This window comes from Olea europaea, chromosome 17 (assembly GCF_002742605.1).
Source record: "Olea europaea var. sylvestris chromosome 17, O_europaea_v1, whole genome shotgun sequence".
Classification (NCBI taxonomy): Eukaryota; Viridiplantae; Streptophyta; class Magnoliopsida; order Lamiales; family Oleaceae; genus Olea; species Olea europaea.
In genome coordinates, this window is record NC_036253.1 from 2,224,813 (window position 1) to 2,246,739 (window position 21,927).

A 21,927-nucleotide genomic window follows, 5' to 3' on the forward strand; every position below is an offset into this window, starting at 1 on the left:
TTGATATCATAACTACAATTTTCCATTTTGTGCTGGTTTTTTATTTGATTATCGGTTTGTGGTGATTTATTTATTTATTATTAATATTATTAATATTTTTCAAGAATGTAATGGTGTGAGGAGGCGTAGACGCAATGATTAGAGAAAGAGGTAATGGTGGTTAAGATGGTGATGGGTTGTTGTGGTACACGTGTTATAAAGTTAAAATTTTCATAATTTGCCTATATTGTAATATCAAAATACATACATAGTGTAAGTTTAGATTTTAAAAATAAATAAATATATCATAACACGATTTAAATGTAAATCATCACAGAGTTTAAGTTACAATTATTATAACTTATATCAACTTATATGCATGAAAAAAACAACGATTATAGAATTGTTTCTACCACGTAATAGCAAATTTTGAGAATTCATCTTTTAGCTTCTCCAATTATTTATAATTAAAAATTTTAATACTATTTAATTAAATTAAATCCTTTTTTTTTATCCTGTGTTTATTGATATTCAAAAAACAAATTGATAAAACTAAATTGAGTCTCGTGCAATAAAGGTAATTTAATTTTATGATATTACCTATGTTTTTATTTTGAAATTTTTTTAACTCAAGATTAAAATTATTTTTTTATTTAAAATAAAGTTAATGAATACATTATGTTACAACTTACAAAAATATTAGACAATATTACATATTGTTATAAAAGTTGAAAAAAATTGTAATAACAATAATGATAGTAAAAATACAAAATGACATTATTATAATCAATGTCTATTTTTATTAATTGTATATCAGAGTAGCAATATGATAACAATACAAATGACAACATTATAATCAATTTATTATTATTATTATTATTATTATTATTATTATTATTATTATTATTATTATTATTATTATTTTTTGGTGATTGTAAACCGAAACAACAGTAAATCACTTCTATATACCAAACGCTAAAATGTTGATCGAGATATACAATATTCCAGAACAAAGTTTACCAAACACTTAATCGATTCTTCCTCTTCCCTCAGCTAATTCTTTCTTCAGCACGGTAAAAATTGATTCACTTATAGTACAACAACATCAAATTAAAACTATGCTTTTGTAAATTCATTCCCAATGTTGATTATTAGAATACTCACCTTATTATCTAATGGCTTACCCACGACTTTACTCGTCAGAATACTCAAATTTTTTAAACAAAATAAAATAAAAAAGCATAAAAGTGACTCTCCTCAATGAAAAAGGATAAATTGTAACGATAAGCTAATTACAAGCATTTTCTTTAGGGGATATAATCGGAGAAAAAATGTAAGAGTACCTTGTAAAGAATGCTTAATCAAGTCAAACTTAGACTCATTTATTCAAATTTAAGGGAAGAGGCCAGAGGCTGCTTGCAAAATTGACTAGTCAACAAGTCCTTTTCAAATAGGTATAATTTCAGTATTGGTGCCCAATCTACTGTTAGTATAGCAATTTAGTTTTCAGTCTTAAAAAAGAGCAACATTGTCTTCAGTCTTTAATTATAATTAATTCCCAACTATATGAAGTCTTTAAAATTCCATTAAATTGTTATTTGATCTTTTCTAAATATATTTCACTTTTAAAATTGTAATTATGGGTCTAAGTTGAAAAATAAAGTGTAGCTTTGTAAATATAAACATGCAAGAGTCACGTGACAATTTAACGAAATTTTGTAAAATTTATGATATAGAGGACTAATTGCACGATTATAATAATAGGTTGGAGATGAACTTGCTCATTATTTTTTACTATAGATCTTATCACTTTTTAATTATATTCTTTCCGTTCATCTAGAAATACGACAAACATCAAAATCATATTCATTTTTCTAAGATTGAAAGTTTTATATTTTAATGATGCTCTCGTACTACGAAAAGCTCCTCTAATACTATTATTCTCGTTGTGCGGTCTCTTAAATTCATTGAGTTTTTCCAAACACCACTTGTCCGCACCATTCACTTTGCGGCCCTTATATTTCTAATCAGGGACCAACTTGTTAGTCAGAAAATAAACCAGGGACCAATGGTACAATTATCGTTTTTAATTAAAAAAGTCAACCTTTTCAAATGATCTATATCATCTTTCCAAGAAGCTTCCACAGGATACTACCAACTTTCTTACATTAACTCCTCAATCTCTCAACAAAAGTACAAAACCATAGTTGTCATTCTTATCTAGCTGTGTCTGCCGTTATCACAGCCTTGAAGCAGATAAAAAAAATGGAGATTAGCGCATCTACAAAATGCGACTTAAGCTTTGAACAAGCTTGGCCCTTTCTTCATGAAGCCATCAACAAGGTCATTGGCAATCTCGAAGGAGTTCACAAACGCGAGTTTACATCTGAGGAATATATGCAAGTCTATACGTATCCTTATCAGATACCCTTTATCCTAGTATTAAGTGGGACGAGTTGCTCGTCAGCGAGTGAGCTAAGCTCGCACGAGTTCCCTTGTGTGCCAAAATGCGACTTAAGCTTTGAACAAGCTTGGCCCTTTCTTCATGAAGCCATCAACAAGGTCATTGGCAATCTCGAAGGAGTTCACAAACGCGAGTTTACATCTGAGGAATATATGCAAGTCTATACGTATCCTTATCAGATACCCTTTATCCTAGTATTAAGTGGGACGAGTTGCTCGTCAGCGAGTGAGCTAAGCTCGCACGAGTTCCCTTGTGTGCTCTCTCAAAATAGAATGGAAAATTGTGTCAAAAAGAATTCTTGATTCTCTAAATTTTTTAGACTCAAGTATTTATGTTAATCACATTAAGGGGAGCAAACAAAATATACGGAGATTATGAGCCAATAGAATTTCGGACATCGTAGAGCTACTTTATACGGACATCTGTAGGTCATGCCCTTCGACTTCTTGGAATGGTCAATAGTATTTTATTATGTTCATAGACAAATTTTTCTCACTATGGCTACCCATACTTCATCTATGAATATCCCGAATACTAGACATGTTCAAGGAATATAAGATTGGGGTTGAAAATCAATTTAGCAAAAGAATTGAACAAGTGAAATCTTACTATAGCAGTGAGTACTATAACAGATATGACGGTTCAGGAGAACAATGTCCAGGATCTCTTGCTAAATTTCTAAAAGAATGTAGAATCGTTCCATAGTACAGTATGCTAGGTTCTCCTAGCATGAACGATACTGCTGAAAGACGAAATAGAACACTTAAGGACATGGTAATGAGTAAGATTAGCAATTCCACACTACACCAGAATCTCTCTAGGTTGAAACGCTAAAGATTGCAGTGTGAATTCACAATAAAGTTTCAAGTAAAGCAATTATTAAGCAAAATCTGAAAGATCCCACTATTAAGTCATTTTTTGAAACAAAAAATGCCCAATTCTTTGAAGGTGTAGATTTTGTGGGAGGAAATCATGTCAGAGATTTTATCTTTGAGAAGGAATAAATAAATATTCCGTATATTATAATTGACTATGATCTGGACCAAAAGGACAAGTTCTTGCTCCAAAACTTGTTTAAGAAGCAATTTCGAATAAACAAATGCTATTAAGAATGATTGTTTTGGAAGAACAACCTCATAAACAAATGCTATTAAGAAAATTCACTAAAGAAAGTAGAAAGGCAATTCGGATAATTTTATAGTCTTCCTCGAAAAAACAAGGATGATATTGTATTGGTAGAAGAAGACTTGATTAATCAACTTTCATCATGCAATGCAAAGGAATAATTCGTAAGAATTAATTGATGCAATGAATGAAAAGATAAAGTTCATGAGTAACAATGACGTTTGGGAACTCATCTCATTGCTTGATGATGTGAAATCCATTGGCTGTAAATTGATATTAAAACCAAGAGGGATTCAAAGGGTGATGTGGAGAGATATAAGGCCCGTCTTGTTGCAAAATAGCTTTACTCAAAAGAAAGGCATTAACTTTGAAGAGATTTTCTCTTAGGTTTCTACAAAAAACTCTTCTAGGACTATTATGGCATTTGATCTTAAGCTACATCTTATGGTTTACAAATTAAAGAAATCCATGTACAAGTTTAAACAGGTTTTCCGTCAACGGTAGCACAAATTACATCAAATAATTATCTCATTTCGTTTTGAAATGAATTCAGTTGATGATTGTGTATATCACAAGTTCAATGGGAATAAGCATATTTTTTGGTATTGGATGTCAATGACATACCATTTGCCTGCAATGATAAAGGATTATTGGATGAAACTAAGAGATTTCTACCATGGAATTTTGAGATAAAAGATCTTGGTGACACCTCTTTTATGTCAAGAATACAAACACGCTGGGATAGTTAGATGTATATTTGGATTATCACAAAAGAGTTATATCGATAAAGTTCTTAAAGGATTTGGGATGCAAGTGTGTAAACCAATAGATACCCTCATTGCTAGAGAGACAAGTTTAGTTTTAATCAATGCCCTAAGAATAAACTTAAAGAAAAAGAAATATAGAAAATTTCTTTTGCTTCAGCAGTTGGGAGTTTAATGTATGCATATGTCTGGATATGGCATTCATTGGTTGAATACTAGGCAAATATTTAAATAATTATGGGATGTATATTTGGAAAGCAACCAATGAAATTATTCAGTATTTATAGAGAATTAAGGATTACATGATCACATTTAGAAAAAAATCAGACCAATTGGAGATCATTGGATATTCTAATTTTGATCATAGAATATGAATATACAATTTTGTCACCAGGCTGCATATTTTGGATGGATTTGAAAGACCACTTTAGTTATTCTTTGACAATGATAATCTTATATTTAAACGGGAGCTTGATGATGTCAAAGTTTGTAGACATTAAGTTCCTAATTGTTAAGAAAATAATTTAGAGTGTTCATGTTTCTATAGAATAATTAGGACAAACTCTATAATTGTGGATCCATTTACTAAGGAGCTATCACCTAAGATCTTTCATGAGCATACTGCCAGTTTAGTGGAAGTTTGTAATTTTAGGTGTTGTCTTCTTTTGACACGGGATTTTGGTTGTGCACATTTAAGCTTATTTCGATAATAAAGTATTCAATTCAGTTTTCACTCTGATTAAAGTTTATGATTGATCTCATTAAAGAATAAGGTATGTCCAGTTGGAAATTGGAATATTTAGATCACATTGCATGTAATTTTCATGCTACACATCCACACTTGATCTATATCATTTGATTGTGTTGATATACGTGACAATTGATGATTTAATTATGATAATTGAAACGAAGACCGCTTTGATCCAATATTAACATGATTAATGGACGAGATTATTCGAAGATGCCTTTTGGTTATGATAGCAAAAGTATTGAGCTCATAAAATTATACACATTTATAAGGTAACATATGTGGCCCAAGTGGGAGATTGTCAGAAAATGATTAATTTGCCATGTAAGCCAACATATGTAATTAATTGAGTATAAATGCTATTTTAAAGCTAAGCCTAAAATTAAAGTGATTTAATAAGTAATTAGGGTATTGGGCTTAGGGCATCTAAATAAAGTGTAGATCGAATTATATGTGTAGAGATCGAATTCCTTTAAAATTGTATTTCATGACGGGCAAAATACATATAGAAAATATATATAGGGCTCTGATTTCCAATTCATATACAATTTTCTTGTTCTTTGTGTCATCCCATCAACAAAAGAATTATAGAGAAAATATATTGAAGAGGAAGATCTAAAATCCACAATCAAGAACATACAATCTACAATAAGAAGTTAAAAGTTGTTACATCCCTGGCATAGCATTGTCCGAGGCATGAGATCCATGCATAGCACCTCAACCGAAGTAAATCGGTAGGAGCATGTTCGAGGCGTGAGGTCCTCGAGCTAATATGTTTTGAGGCATCTCTTCCAAAGCATGTTATGCTGTGGAGAAGAGGAGAAACCTCTCCGACGCCAGTTCCATATACGAATCTTTTAGATAAGATTGTTTGTATCTTTAGGAATGATTGATGTGATGTTTCTGTCATATGTTAATCCAAGACCAGAGGAATTAATTGCCTACCCACCTAGAAAGCGATTGATGGACTCCTATGAGTAGACACCTCATACTACCGGATAGTCACACGTTTCTCACATCTAACAATGCCCTCTGCCTATAAATACCAAGAACCCAGCTAAGAAAGGTAAATGATTATGTCTATACTATTTCACAACCAAGAAGTTATTTTCTCCTCCCCATTGGGTTTATGCATTTTCGACACCGTTGCCACCACCGTCGACAACTTGATCATCGGAATGTATGTGGCCGTTACCACCACCTCTAGTACTGGCCATATACGCTTGACCGTTTTGTTGTTACACGCAGAGAGGAACACGTGGAGACCTCGCTGTTGGCCACGTGGAGGGTCCAATTCTTAAGGTCAATAGATTGGTGTTGTTTGTGAAAACGACCATTTTAGTGTTTCCCATAGAGCTGGACAAATCTCCTAAACCGAACCAACCGAACCGAACTGAATCGAACCCAATGGTTTTTGTCAAATTAAATACCCGAACGGGTATCTGAATTGAGAACCGACAGCTACTGTTCGATTCTCGGTTCTAAACCAAGAACCGAATCTTTCTAATTTTTTTTATATTGAATAAATCAAATTATTTTAATTTTAATTTTTTTAAAACAAATTAACAAGTTAACAATTTCTAAATCCAAAATTTTGGCCGAATAATTTGTTTCATTTCTAATATTTTTAATTTTTGACCTAATTACCCATTTTATTGTTTCATTTCTTAGCCCAACAAGATCCAATCCACTAAATAACTCTAAACATCTACAATAAAGTGCATAATGTTGTCTCGACTCTCGCACTCACTCTCACAGCCTCACTGACATTCCAAAATCTATACAATCGTCGGTCGACGCTGTGACCTACGATCGAAGCTTTAACCTCCGCCGAGGGAAGCTTTGACCGTAGCGATCATTTTAACAAAGTAGTCTACTAGTTTCTGACATTCCAAAATCATTGAATGTGTCATTAGTTGTATTTATATAATGTTGTTATAAATGTTAAAAAATTTAATTATAGTACAGAACCGAACCGAACCCGAACGGTTCCATAATTATATTTGGACCTGACAATTCCATTTACTAGATACCCGAAAGTTTTGGGTGCCCACCTCTAGTTTCCCAATAGCCACCAAAAAATTTCAAAAAAGTTTTTCCCTTCAAAAAGAATGTCCTTGAAAAAGAACTAAGTGAAAGCTACCAATTTATTGGAGGAAAAAATGAGTTCGAGTAATGAAGACATTAATCTAAGAAGGATGAGGGATGCCTCTGAAGAAGCGACGCTTCGAGTGAATGTCACACACCGAAAATCTCATCATTGCCATCGCCGAGGTGGTAGAGCGACCACGAGGCTAATTGCAAAAGTAGCCCAGATGGCTACAAGTATGAAAGATATTGTAGCCCAGAATATGACTATGCGTGAGCTCTTCATACAGGCTCAAGTTTAGCAGGGCCTTCAGATGCTAGAAAGGTCTTACAGGGTTCAGGAACAGCCCCCTACTCCACGCAGCTGAGGTCGCTCAAGCCACCGAAGAAAGCCCCCTATTGATAGGGAAGTAGGGGTGGATGTCTCTTCGTATGTGGCTGGCACACAAGTAGCAGATCCTCAGTTGGGAGATAACTTCCCATCAGAATATGAGCCCATTCTTGCCAAAATGAAACACACCTTTCACTAGTGCTACTTTCGAGAAACTCTATCCTCCACTTGAATTTCTAAATCATTTTTTCCCTTATCAACATAACTTTTCCATCAGTCTTGAGATGCCTTTATTCGTGCTCAAATTATATCGACACCTTGAACCATCCACTCGACGATCCCAGGACTTGAGACTTTCTTTTTACCCACTTTATCCCCGTGAATTAATGACGTACATTTCTATCGTAGAGAGCCTCAAATTGAGCTAAAAAAATGTTATTATAGGCAAACTCTACTGATGGTAAATGTGTTTCCCAATTGTCGCCAAGATCCAACATGTATGCCCTCAACATTTCAGAAATTAAATGATTATTTCTAATTGACTATTCAACTATGGATGATATGATATATTGAACTTTAGTTTAAACCCCATAGCATCCTATAAACTCTACCAGAATTTGGATGTGTGAGTCTAGTATCTCTACCAAATACAATTGATATTAAAACTCCATGTAGCCCGATAACTATACATATATACAACTGTGCCAATTGTTTAATGCTAAAATTCATTCTCACTGATAGAAAATGAGAGTCTATCAGTTAACAACTACCTAAATAATATTATAACCTCTTGCCGACTTTAAAATTCTAACCACATTGTCCATATTGAAGTGCTTTCATTTCCACTCAAAAATGTCTAACATGTTCAATAACTCCGATGGCCTTTGATGTTCAACCTTGACTTGCTAAAATATTTATATCCCTCTCTGCATATTTCTCTACCAAAATTTATTTCGAACACTTCAATATATTTTTGTACCCCCAAGGTAAGGAGTGTGAAGACTAAAGTGAGCCTCTTCCATAATATCATTTCTTAGAGCTTCATCCTTTTGTACACATAGCCTTTTTTTTAAACATGAGTAAGTCCTCCGGATATAATTGAAAGTCTTTTCATTTTCACCAAAAAGAAAAAAAAAATTATTCTTTGTAAAAAATCTCCCATTCTCTAATTTTATACAATTCAATCCTTAAGTGTAAGATGAACTTTCCAAGATGCTATTCTTGTTGTTGTTCGATTGGGATAAACATCTTCTATTCTCATCTTTTCAGAATCCTTAATTTGTTACTCTTTCTTCATAGATAAAGCTACCAACTATCCTACTTTTGTTAGACTAAAAGCATCAATGACCATATCAGCCTGACTTGGAAGGTTATGAAAAGTGCAGTCATAGTCCTTTATGAGTTCCAACCATCTCATTATCTCATATTAAGTTCTTTTTTGGTGAAGAAATATTTTAGAATCTTCCGTATATATATTGTACTCTTCTTAAAATCTTTAACAAATGGACTACATTCACAGTTCTAGATCATGCGTTAAGTAGTTACACTCATAGTGTTTCAACTGTCTCGAAGTATATGCAATCGCTTTACTATGATGCATTATCACACATCCAAATTATTGCTTTGATGCATCGATATATGTGATATACTTACGGATGACAATCGGACTCATTAGCTCGAGGCGCCCGTGGCTCAGCTAGGAAAAAGCTCGAGCCCTTCCGGCTTGAGGCTCGGGAGAACTGAGCCGAAGCTTGGGTCGAGCCCCATTTTGGGGTGTCGAGCAAAGCCCAAGCCGGCCCCTGCAGCAACCTCCTGCCTTAAACCTTAATTTTAAGGCAGCAGAGGCTGCCTTCTTTATATTAAAAAAAAATGTAAAAAAAAAAAATACCAAAACATCGAGCCTGCTTGGCTTCAAAAGGTTAGAGTCGAAAGTTCGGGTCGAACCTAATTTTTTTGGTCGAGCTAAAAGGCTCGATTATTTTACTCGAACCGAGCCTGAGCCTAAAATTTCAACTCGTGAGTCAGCTCGGCTCGATTCGACTCGTTGACATCCCTATTTACACTTTTAGATCAACCTCTCCTAAAAGAGAAAATTCTCCTTCGTTATAGCAATTGCACTTGATTTTTCTCATAGAATTGTTAGTCGATTACAATAGGGATGCCAATAAGGTGGGGGTGGAGCTCTCCATTCCCACCCCACCAGGGATTTCTAGGAGGTGGCATGGAGTGAAATTAAAATATCCCCATTTAGCACCGGTTAGAATCTTTTAAAATGAGAATTCACACTTTTCAACAGTAACTTGGGCATTAAAAATTTCTGATGGCACAATACATTTCTCAGATGAGAGATTTTTGACAGATCCCATTTAAAATTAAAGGTCCATTACACCCTCACTTTCATAATTCTGTTCCCAAAAATACCTATGCACTCATGGTTGTACATTATTTTCTATCATTGATGTACTTGAGGGTAGGATGGAAATGTCAAATTATAGACCTGTTATTAGTACTTCAAAAATCAAGTGAAACAATTACTTGTTACAAGTTACCTGCACCATCAATTAATGCGAGCCCATAGTGACAGCAAAAAATATTGGCTCAATCCATTATACTGGGCTCGAACAGGGGCTTGGTTTCCCTTTTCATTATTTAATTTATATTTATTTTTTTCGAAATGTTAGTTAAATTGTAAAACATATGCAAAAATAATAAAATAAAAAATAATAATAGTCGAGACAAGTTCCATGACGGGACCCATGTTCCTTGTCCCCACCCGTATTCCGAAGCAAGGCGGGACCACATCATTTTATCATCCCCAGGTTACAATGGCCTCGTTGTATTGTATATTAAGCCCATGTTTGGTTCCCATTTTTGGGATAAAAATGCATTATGAAATAGTAATTTTTTGAAGAATGTATGATTAAAAAGTAAAGAAAAATTTTCGAAATACGTGTATAATTATTTTATATAAGAATATGTGATTGAAAATAAATTTGAAAAAATGCATTCTTGAAAGAATAGGACTCAAACATAGGCTAAAATTACTTACTTTGTTCAATGTTTATAATTGATATTTTACAAGTGCACCAGATATATTAATCCTAACAAATGAACTAAATAAATTTAAGATAGAAGCCATGGCATGGATTTATAATGGTGAAACGTGAACGGCAGCCACTCTCAATTTATGAATTCAAATCTTTAAATTGACAGAAAAGTAAGAAAATGGAATTTACACCAAATAATATAAATATGGTTGAAAATCGCAATGTACAACTTAAAATTTAAAGGAATAGAAAAACTAATTATATTGTATCAAAATAGAAAGCAACAATTTACTGAACACGCCGGACAATTTAATTAAACATAAATGCATATTGCAAACAAATTAAAAGAAACAAAATTACTTGCTTAAATCTTAAATTTTAGTTTTATGAAACGAGGCACGATCACACCATCGAACCGTCGTGCTCTGACGCGATCCATGCTAATTTGTGAGATAGGAGAAAAGGGGTGAGTGCGGTGAATACTCGATAGGATATGAATATCAGTACAATCCGAATAACATTTAGAATTCACATATCAAAATAAATTGTACCGTCATATCATATCTTTAGAATCGATAAAAGCTCATATCATATCATTTGTATTGATTGGCCACATATATCATATCGTATCATATTATTAGCAAAATACTTATCGATATGAAATAATAAAAATTAAATGGGGAAAAATTACTTGTACGTTGTTACTTACCTTATAACCTTCCAATGCGTTTCAACCTAAGGAAAAATGCCGAGATAAAATATGTACTATAAATGTTGATGGACAATTTCATCTCGTTTTGAAATACCAAAAATATGGAAAGAAAGTGAATGATGAAATATGGGAAGACAGGTTATGAAATGTTAAAATGAAAGAAATCATGAAGTAATGTGAGATAAATAAGAGAATTGAGGGAATTTTTCTCATTAGTTGGGTAAGTGAGGTTATGGAATGACAAGTAGGTATATAGAAATTTTTCAGAGGTAGTTAATTTGAGTGGAAGATAGAAGCTCAAAGAAACGTGTAACAAATATATACAAACAAAATGGTTTAATTGTTGTTAATTGAAGTTAAGTGACTAGATTGCTAATAATTAAAGTTCAATGATGCAATTGTAACTACAACGAAAGTTTGGTGGTTGTCACCACAATTAACCCTATTTCCTCTTACAAGGTTTCCTCATTATTTTATATTTATATTATATATTTGAGCTCTAGTTAGAATGTTTAAGAAAGTTCATATTGACTTGATATTGTTAGCTCACCTTAATCGTGATTTGCAGATTCTCGAATCATGGTTATCGCATTGCACCAATGTGATCTAATTTATTTTTAATATTATTATGAACTTTTAAAGTTATCTTATAATGATAACTATTTATTTCAATTGTGTGTAAATATATTATTATGTTATTTCACATTCTCCATGTGAAAAAAAATATGTCCAAGTGCATATTTTGGTAACATTATAAATCACTTATAGCCCTTGTTTGAGCCCAATTTTTTTTTTTTTATATTTATAAGAATACATTTCTGAATAATGTATTGATGAATATGTATGGTTAAAAAATAAGAAAGATTTTGAATTTACGTGTAATATTATTTTATTAAAGAATGTGTGATTTAAATAACATCAAAACACTGTTTAAGAATAAATTTTTTCAAAAGAATGGAGATCAAACTGGGGCATAATTTAGTGATCAAAGTCAAACATAATTTTTAACACCATATTTCATTAGATGGACGACTACTGTCAACTTATTTATCATTAATTTCACTCACATTATAATTTTTCAACAGCTTATAATTTTATTCAAACAAGCACTAAAAATCACTTTAACATGTGATGATCAAATACTTCATAAATTTGTGTTTTTATAAATTTTTGTTGGTGTATACAAAAGACAAAACATCAAAATCACATTACATTCTTGTCCCTATTTAAACCCCAACTTGTTCAAACTGCATTAAATTTTCCATCTATAAACCCTATATACTAAAACTTAAATATTATAAAATATTGGGTCACTTTGGCAAATATAAAAAAGTCCTTGAGTTGTCAAAAGAATAAACAACAAACTATGTGGGTAACAAACATTAATTATGAAAGTTTGAGGTAACAAACATTATAAATTTAAAGCTGTGTAAAATCGATCAAGAGAAAAGGAAAAAGGAGAAATTCACATCTCACCCGAGCCATCTCTCTCCTCTTCAGGTATTTTCTCTCTCTACATATATACATATAAGTATATATACGACATGCGTGTTGGTAGGTGTCAATATGCGTCTCGATGAGTTCTTTATAATTTCTTTTATTTGCGATTGATTTTACTTCCTTTGTGATTTTTTATGGCATTTAATCCTGGATATTAGAGGTGTATTGAATTAATTTTAAGCCAAATGATTCGTGATTGCATGTTAAGGAATGAGAAATGGGGTTAAATTTAGGTATAGGCTTCGTTTAGTTGCGATTCTACTGATAATTAGGGTTTTAGTTTGCAATAGTTTCTGTTGGATTTCTTTAGTTGTAAGAGTTTATGTAGATGATTTTTTTGTTATATTATATTTGATGTCATGATAAATAATACTTGATTAATTTAATAATGCACATTTTTCTATGTGTGTGTATATATCCATTAGCATATTAGAATTGAATGTTCTTGAACTTTCAGAAATCTGTCTCATGTTTCTTGGGGAGGAAATTTTGAATCACTAGTTCATTAAGTAAGGAATAAGATGATTGCTTGATAGGTCAAATTTCCTTATCTATTTTCTGGATTTCCTGGATAAAATATGTGTGCAAGCCGGCTCGTCGTAATTAGTGAAAAATACAATTCAATCAAAAAAATATTGGTGAGCCACGACTACGAGTCAAGCCACACTTTGATTGAGCAAGCCGGCTCGTGCTCGTCTCAAAGTTTTTGTGGTTCATTTGACTTCAGGAATTTGATTCTTCATCTTTAGCTTTAAATGAAATCATCTCATCTAAAACATTAAGTTGTAGCCATATATTTATTTAAATTTAGTCTCATCTATATATGATTTATGTATTTTCAGGAATTGGTATGAATTGTTTTGGTCAAATGTCTTGTGTTAGATGATTAAAAGGGTGCTGTTGAATTGATAAATGGTAGAAAATGATTCATCTAGTCGACTTGCATATCTTAACTCAATTCGCAGAACGGTTTATAATGTATGTTACCCTAATCCAATGGGTCCCGAAGCTGAAAAACTGTACGATCACTATAGAAAGACTTTTGAAGATTACATTTCTTCCAAGGTAGGTGAACTTTAAGAAATTCTACAGGCGTGCTAGACAAAATTGACCATTGTACTGTCAAATCGTGTTAGGTATTGCCATCTCTAAGGGGAAAGAACGATGAAAATTTGTTACGAGAATTGCTGAGAAGATGGAATAATCACAAGACTATGGTCAAATGGCTTTCAAGGTTCTTTCATTACCTTCAGAGATACTTCATTAGTAAGAAGAAGCTGCCTTCACTTGAAGGAACAGGCCACTCAGCATTCTATAATCTGGTTAGTAATAAAAACTTCTTTACATTTGTCGAGTTTCAAAACCTTAGCTTTTGATAAGAATTTTAGCATATTTTGATGAAAGTTGAAAAAAGTTGTGGATTTCATAAAATATATTATTAAAATTAAAGTTTGACCAGTTGAAAAGTTGATAAATTTTAGCAAAGTTTCATCAAACAAGCACTAAATGTCGAATTTCAATCTGTTGATGTTCCTAGAAAATAGTTGGCATTTTGCTTGTATCTGAATTTTTGTATACTTGTAGGTTTACTCAGAAATCAACAATGAAGTTAGAGATGCCATTCTATCATTGGTACGTTTGAGAATTTGGACGAGCTTTTTTTGCTGTTTGATTACATAAGAGCACGTCTACTTACCGTAGTCGACGAAATAACTAAACAATATGATTGGGCTTTACGCACAGTATAGAATGCTTCCATCCGTTTAAATATAACATACTCGTTGACATAAGATTACCTTGAGACTCGATTTCTTGTATTTTGATTTTGTACTATGCAATAGTGTCCAATGTAGTGTACCAAACGATCACTAGTAAGAGAACTATTTTTTCTTGTGTACATTCAAGAGCATATTTATCGAATGTCATTATCTTAGATTGACAAAGAACGCAAGGGGGAACAGATAGACCAGGCCATGGTGAAGTCAGTCCTCGATATTTACTTGGAAATTGGCGAGAATTCTATGAAGTACTATGCAAAAGACTTTGAATAATCAATGATCAAAGACACGACGACGTTCTATTCACAGAAGGCCTTAAACTGGATTGAAACCGAGTCCTATGAGAATTACATGGTTAAGGTTAGAGCCAATTAACTTAGTCTGAAGAGCGAGTTCTTAACTACCTAACACTTGATATATATATAGGTTGAGGAATGCTTGGAACAAGAGAAAGCCAGAACTTCAAGTTACTTGAATTACAGAAGTAAATTCAAATTATTAGAGGTTTGTTTAACTGAGCCTAATTCCAAGAGTTAGCTTATACTTAAACTTATTTTTATCCAAAACTTATGGCTCTTATGACAGGTTGTACAACATGAATTGCTTAATGTACATGCAAGCAAACTAGAAGAAAAGAAACACATCCCTGAGACAGCTGCATAAAATGTATGGATGGAAATTAAGCATGTCTGGCTACTTATTTTGGCAGTATCATACTTGATACTGCAGAAAAATGCCATTTTGACTTCTTCTTCTTCTTCTTCTTCTTTTTTTTTTCCCTTTTTTTCTTTGGCTTTTAAGCTATTTTATGTTCTGCATATTTTCGCTGGTTTATTGAGAAATTGTGAGTACTGGAAATCTTGATGTATTTTGAGAAATTTCATTTCCGTGCATGTTGTTTCTCTGTCCTTGAATATTGAATTGAGTTTGATATTTGTACTTAATTGCTGAGGACTATAATGTGTTTTTACTTAACTGGTTTTCGAAATTTTGTTGAGTATGACTATTTGGTATGATAAAAAGGTCTTTTTCGTTTTTTATTTTTTTATTTTTTTGAAAATTATATGGAAAATGGATTTTCTATCACTTTATGCCAAAGAAATAACAAATAAATTGAAGTGGAACCCATACTTCAAGAAAAAAATGTGATTGGTAGAACAAAACAATTTGATGAAAATGTTTATAATGATGATAAAATATAATTCTGTGAATAATTATTTAGAATTGATTATTTTATTTACATGATTGGTCGATTCATTTCTTCACTTCAGAGTAGATTTGAGGAATTTAAAATATTCCAATTCAAATTCAAGAAAATTAAATCATTGGATGAAAATGTTTTAAAAAGGTATCGTTGAATATTAAAAACGTTCTAAAATATGATGGACTTTTTTGATATAGATGGTTTTAATTTATTTTCAAAATTAAGAGTGTTAAGAAAAATTTAAGTCAAAGTTAATAATTAATTTTAAGTATAAGATTCATAATTTTCAATCATATTTCATCAACTTTTATCAAAATTTATTAAAAATTTAATTTTTATTCAAATCAAATAGACACTATTTATTTTATTATAAAAAGACCCCAAGTTTTGGCTTTCCAAGCCAACAGAATCGTTAGCTCGGACAGGTGGACAAATTGACAAATGAAGCTAGAACCAGCCTGTAAAGATGCCATTTTAATATATATTTGGATTAATTTCAGCATCGGTCACTGAACTTTGTTAAAAATTTCGAAATTATAATTGTAGTATATGTTTACAGTAGTATTATCAAATTTCGAACGGTTACTATCGATGTTATTAATGAATTGAGGAGGTGAGGAACCAAGTTTAGATAGTTCATGTGTGAAAACATATTACACAAATGCTATAGCTTTAAATGTAAAGATGCTTTTTCGATTAATTTCTATGAATACAAAAAATATCATGAGCCTGTTTGAGAGTGTTTTTTTCATCCAAAAAAATTGATTTTTTGACCGTTATTTCATTATTTCAGCTGTCATGTTTGACTTCTTCTCTCACAGGTGAACCACACTTTTCTCCTAACTGTTAAAAAATCAATTCTCAAAAATACTTCCAAACAGGCTCCATATCTGACATGACATTCTCGCTAACACCATTTGTGTAGACGTTGGTATTTATGGTGTCAAGAAATATTTTTTATTACATTTTCAGTCGAGTGGCCATTAACGTAAGTATTAGAAATTTGAGTAATCACTATTATAAGAAAAAGACTTTAATGATCATTTTGAAACTCTTAACAAACTTCAGCTACCTTTACTGAAATTAATATATTCAAAATAGAAACTTCCATACAAATTCTGGGAAGGAGCTCAACAATTATCTTACGTTATCAGCCTGTTAGTCATTATCACAGGAGCCTTGAAGCAGCAAATAATGGCAAGGGCCGCATCTTTGAAACGCGATTTAAGCTTTGAAGAAGCATGGACCCTTTTGCAGGAAGAAGCCATTAACAAGCTAATTGACAATCTGGAAGGAGTTCAGAAACACGAGTTGAGTTCTGAAGAGTATATGCGGTTCTACACGTATCTTTTTAATTTTCCTTGGATTTTAGCAAAAATTCCCCCACCCCAATAATTTTTTTTGGTTCTCCTGGAGCTGGATTCACTTATATTTATTTAATTTAAAGCTGGTGGACTGAACCAAACAGGCTCGTAAAATCTGTCACTGTGTAGCAATTAGCAAAGTATAATCCGTTCTTTTTCTTTTGTCTTGTTATTACTAACTTTACTTTGTAACCGTCGTATGCTTGTTTTGGCTTTAGAAAATGTCAAAATGGTTTTGCTTAAAAGTCACTTTTTGTGAAATGAAACTAACTTTTAAGTTACTTATTCCCACAACTGCTACTTGTTGGCTGGATGCATTTTGAATGTTGGATGTTACTTTAACATATACTTGTGCTGTTTTTGTGCCTATGAAAGATGTAAAATCAAAGGTCATTTAGCCCCTGTTTGGTTTGGCAAAAAATCAATTTTTTAAGTAGATTGTTATAGAAGTTGATGAATGAAATATGTGGTTGAAAAGTTAATAAAAGTAGTGGGTCTATATAACACGCGGTTGAAAATGAATTTAAGGAAAAAAAAGTTTTAGAAAATGGGGGGGTCTAACAAGGGCTTAATTTTCTGTTCATTATTTTTCAGTTTTTACTGATAGTAATTACTCTCATGTTTTTGATGTCACATTGTAGTGGTCTTAACTCTTAACTGATTTAGCATTTGTAGTTGAAATCCATTTATTGCGTTGCATATTCTTAACTCCATTCGCCAGAATAGTGTACAATGTATGTGCCCCCGATCAGGTCGGTCCAAAAGCTCGGAAAATGTATGATCATTATAAAAAGACTTTTGAAGACTACATCTCTTCCAAGGTTAGTAAACTTTGAAGATATTCTACATGCTCGTTGTTGGAAAATATTAATAGCTTGTTCATCGTATTGTCCAGTCGAGTGCTGCATACCAATCATGCTTGTTGTCGGAAAATATTAATAGCTTGTTCATTGTATTGTTCAGTCGAGTGCTGCATACCAATCATGCACTGAATGTATTAGTTATATCTCTATTATCGTCATTTCAAGGTGTTGCCATCTCTGAGGGGAAAGAAAGACGAGTCTTTGTTACAAGAATTGTTGAGAAGATGGAATAATCACAAGACTATGGTCCGATGGCTTTCAAGGTTCTTTTATTACCTCGAAAGATACTTCATTGTTAGGAAGAAGCTACCTTCACTTGAAAGAACAAGCCATCTGGCATTCTATAATCTGGTTGGTGATAAAAGCTTTTTTACTAATTCGGGTTTTTCCCCGGAAATTGTTCGTCATTTCATTTTTATCTGATATTTTGTTCTATGCATGTTGTAGGTTTACACGGAAATAAACTATCAAGTTAGAGATGCCGTAATATCCTTGGTATGTTTGAGATTTTCAAGTCGCCTTGGCTCCTGTTTCATTAAACTTGTCAATATTGTTTTGTGTGCATATATTTCTGATTCAACTATGTTTACTATTAGTCTGCCTCTACCAATCTTTAGAAATACGTGTCACGATGATCTGGCTCAGACATGTACTATAATTTCTAAACCTAATTCCTACTAAATTTGAAGAAAGCTACTCTTTTCTTTTGTGAATCCATGAGCACTTTTTCGAGATGTAGTAACATGCAATTATCATCTTAGATTGATAGGGAACGAGAGGGAGAACAGATTGATCAGGCCACGGTGAAGTCAGTTCCGGATATTTACGTTGAGACGGGCAAGAACACAACGAAGAAGATTTCAAAGAGTCGATGATCAAAGCCACATCTACGTTCTATTTTCGAAAGGCCTTGAACTGGATTGAAAACAAGCCCTACGAGAATTACATGCTTAAGGTCAGTCATGAATTATTAGTTCTTCCTTCTTTTTTTAGGCAGAATATTCATCAAAATAAACGAAGAAAAGAATTGGAAGGCTCCTGGGATATAGGCTCATTGTGGCTCATTGTACTTTCTTGTTATATAATATAGGTTGAGGAATGCTTACAACAAGAGAAAGCCAGAATTTCAAGTTACTTGATTTGCACAAGTGAATCCAAATTAATAGAGGTACGTTTCTTTTTCACTGTTTAACTGCTCCTGATTCATTTGCTTATGCAAAACTTGTGCATTTGGTCACAGGTTGTGCAACATGAACTGCTTACTGTACATGCAAGCAAGCTAGAAGAGAAAAAAAATCTTTCTATAGCAGCTGCTTAAACTGATAAATTTGGGTAAACTATTCATATGATTTTGTATTCTTAATTATTGAAGAATTAAAAATGAATAAGTCATATGCATTGACACTTTTCTGTATGGAATAAGCACCAGGCTGCTGCAGTATTTCTATTTGGTATATGCCAGTTTATAGAGCTCATGATTATCAGCAGGCTTGATACCAACCTGGCTGGCCATGACCCGGCTTTGAGGACCCCTTTTTTGGAGCGTGATACAACTAAAAAGTATCATAATCTAGTGCGGCTCATTAACGTGGCCTGGCCCTGCAACTAGGCTTGGCATGTGGCGGCCTTGGAATAACCCAACACAAAACTAAACCTTTCGTATCAGCTTCTCTTTTTTGTCGAGTCTATATATGGGACCTTGCAGGCAGGTCGCTCTAAGGCCGGCCTAAGGCCTAGGGATGGCAATCGGGTTCGCTAGCTCAAGCCGTCTGTGACTTGGCCCGAAAAGCCCGACCCGACCCGGTTCAAGGCTCGGGCCGAGCCCTATTTCAGGGAGTTGGCTCGGCCGGCACGTGTTGCTTGACTGAGACGTAAAAATAAAATAAAAAATAGAAAGAAAAACTGCTGCCTGTTTGACAGCTATTTTAGCTGCCAAACTGACAGCTTAGAGAAGAAGAAAAAAAATTCTAAAAAGCTTAGCTCGGCCCAACAAGTCCTGAGCTGAAAGCTTGAGTAGAGCTTTAATTTTATGGTCGAGCTTTTGCTCAGCTTGGCTCGTTGACACTCGTAGGCAAACGATCCAAGATATATTTACACCTAGAGACGGCAATCGGGCTTGTTGGCTCGGCTCGAAAAAAGTTCGAGCTCTGATATATGTGATATACTTACGGATGACAATCGGACTCATTAGCTCGAGGCGCCCGTGGCTCAGCTAGGAAAAAGCTCGAGCCCTTCCGGCTTGAGGCTCGGGAGAACTGAGCCGAAGCTTGGGTCGAGCCCCATTTTGGGGTGTCGAGCAAAGCCCAAGCCGGCCCCTGCAGCAACCTCCTGCCTTAAACCTTAATTTTAAGGCAGCAGAGGCTGCCTTCTTTATATTAAAAAAAAATGTAAAAAAAAAAAATACCAAAACATCGAGCCTGCTTGGCTTCAAAAGGTTAGAGTCGAAAGTTCGGGTCGAACCTAATTTTTTTGGTCGAGCTAAAAGGCTCGATTATTTTACTCGAACCGAGCCTGAGCCTAAAATTTCAACTCGTGAGTCAGCTCGGCTCGATTCGACTCGTTGACATCCCTATTTACACTTTTAGATCAACCTCTCCTAAAAGAGAAAATTCTCCTTCGTTATAGCAATTGCACTTGATTTTTCTCATAGAATTGTTAGTCGATTACAATAGGGATGCCAATAAGGTGGGGGTGGAGCTCTCCATTCCCACCCCACCAGGGATTTCTAGGAGGTGGCATGGAGTGAAATTAAAATATCCCCATTTAGCACCGGTTAGAATCTTTTAAAATGAGAATTCACACTTTTCAACAGTAACTTGGGCATTAAAAATTTCTGATGGCACAATACATTTCTCAGATGAGAGATTTTTGACAGATCCCATTTAAAATTAAAGGTCCATTACACCCTCACTTTCATAATTCTGTTCCCAAAAATACCTATGCACTCATGGTTGTACATTATTTTCTATCATTGATGTACTTGAGGGTAGGATGGAAATGTCAAATTATAGACCTGTTATTAGTACTTCAAAAATCAAGTGAAACAATTACTTGTTACAAGTTACCTGCACCATCAATTAATGCGAGCCCATAGTGACAGCAAAAAATATTGGCTCAATCCATTATACTGGGCTCGAACAGGGGCTTGGTTTCCCTTTTCATTATTTAATTTATATTTATTTTTTTCGAAATGTTAGTTAAATTGTAAAACATATGCAAAAATAATAAAATAAAAAATAATAATAGTCGAGACAAGTTCCATGACGGGACCCATGTTCCTTGTCCCCACCCGTATTCCGAAGCAAGGCGGGACCACATCATTTTATCATCCCCAGGTTACAATGGCCTCGTTGTATTGTATATTAAGCCCATGTTTGGTTCCCATTTTTGGGATAAAAATGCATTATGAAATAGTAATTTTTTGAAGAATGTATGATTAAAAAGTAAAGAAAAATTTTCGAAATACGTGTATAATTATTTTATATAAGAATATGTGATTGAAAATGAGTTTTAAAAAAATGCATTCTTGAAAAAATGGGGATCAAACAAGGGCTAAATATGCATGGATTGCCAGTGAACATTTGGATTTTTTTTTTTAAAAAAAAGATGAAATTCTACGGGATTATAGGAGGACTTAATATGGTTGTGTCGCTTGGTCACCGATATACTCCATAAGAGCAGAGTGGTATGAAGTGTAGATTTTATTTATTATATAATTGTGTACAGAAACTACACGTATCTTACTGAATGTTTTCGAATACTCACTGTTACAAATTTCTACATGTTAGTTTGAGTCGTTTGGAACTATGGAGTGATAGTGATGCAGACTGCCAAGTGAATCGAAGGAAAAAGAAATTAACATTTAGTTTGCTTTTTATTTTTTTGTCTTTAAATTATTTGTTAGTTTTGTTTGTTCAAAGACTCGTTTGGTAGTTTTGTTTGTTCAAAGACTCGTTTGGT

General features: G+C 33.4%; 2 protein-coding genes across 3 annotated transcripts in view; both read left to right on the forward strand.

The window, feature by feature from the left end:
* The first annotated feature begins 2,147 nt into the window (after positions 1-2,147).
* Positions 2,148-15,426, forward strand: LOC111366016 (cullin-1-like). 2 transcript variants are annotated; one of them, XM_022986630.1, is made up of 8 exons: positions 2,148-2,267; positions 2,487-2,609; positions 13,724-13,823; positions 13,895-14,080; positions 14,343-14,390; positions 14,693-14,896; positions 14,963-15,040; positions 15,122-15,426. In XM_022986630.1, the coding sequence occupies exons 1-6, from the start codon at positions 2,245-2,247 to the stop codon at positions 14,807-14,809; spliced, it is 597 nt and encodes a 198-aa protein (XP_022842398.1). In that variant the 5' UTR covers positions 2,148-2,244; the 3' UTR covers positions 14,810-14,896; positions 14,963-15,040; positions 15,122-15,426. The 2 variants fall into 2 exon arrangements, with proteins under 2 accessions (XP_022842398.1, XP_022842399.1); XM_022986631.1 differs by lacking the exon at positions 2,487-2,609 and having other exon boundaries at positions 2,148-2,390.
* Positions 15,427-16,900: 1,474 nt separating this feature from the next.
* Positions 16,901-21,927, forward strand: part of LOC111366018 (cullin-1-like) — a 13,790-nt gene continuing 8,763 nt past the window's right edge. Inside the window, exons 1-2 of the mRNA XM_022986634.1 lie at positions 16,901-17,083; positions 17,826-17,925. Coding sequence (XP_022842402.1) covers positions 16,935-17,083; positions 17,826-17,925 — 249 coding nt within the window. The 5' untranslated portion in view covers positions 16,901-16,934. The remainder of the gene's footprint in view (positions 17,084-17,825; positions 17,926-21,927) is intronic.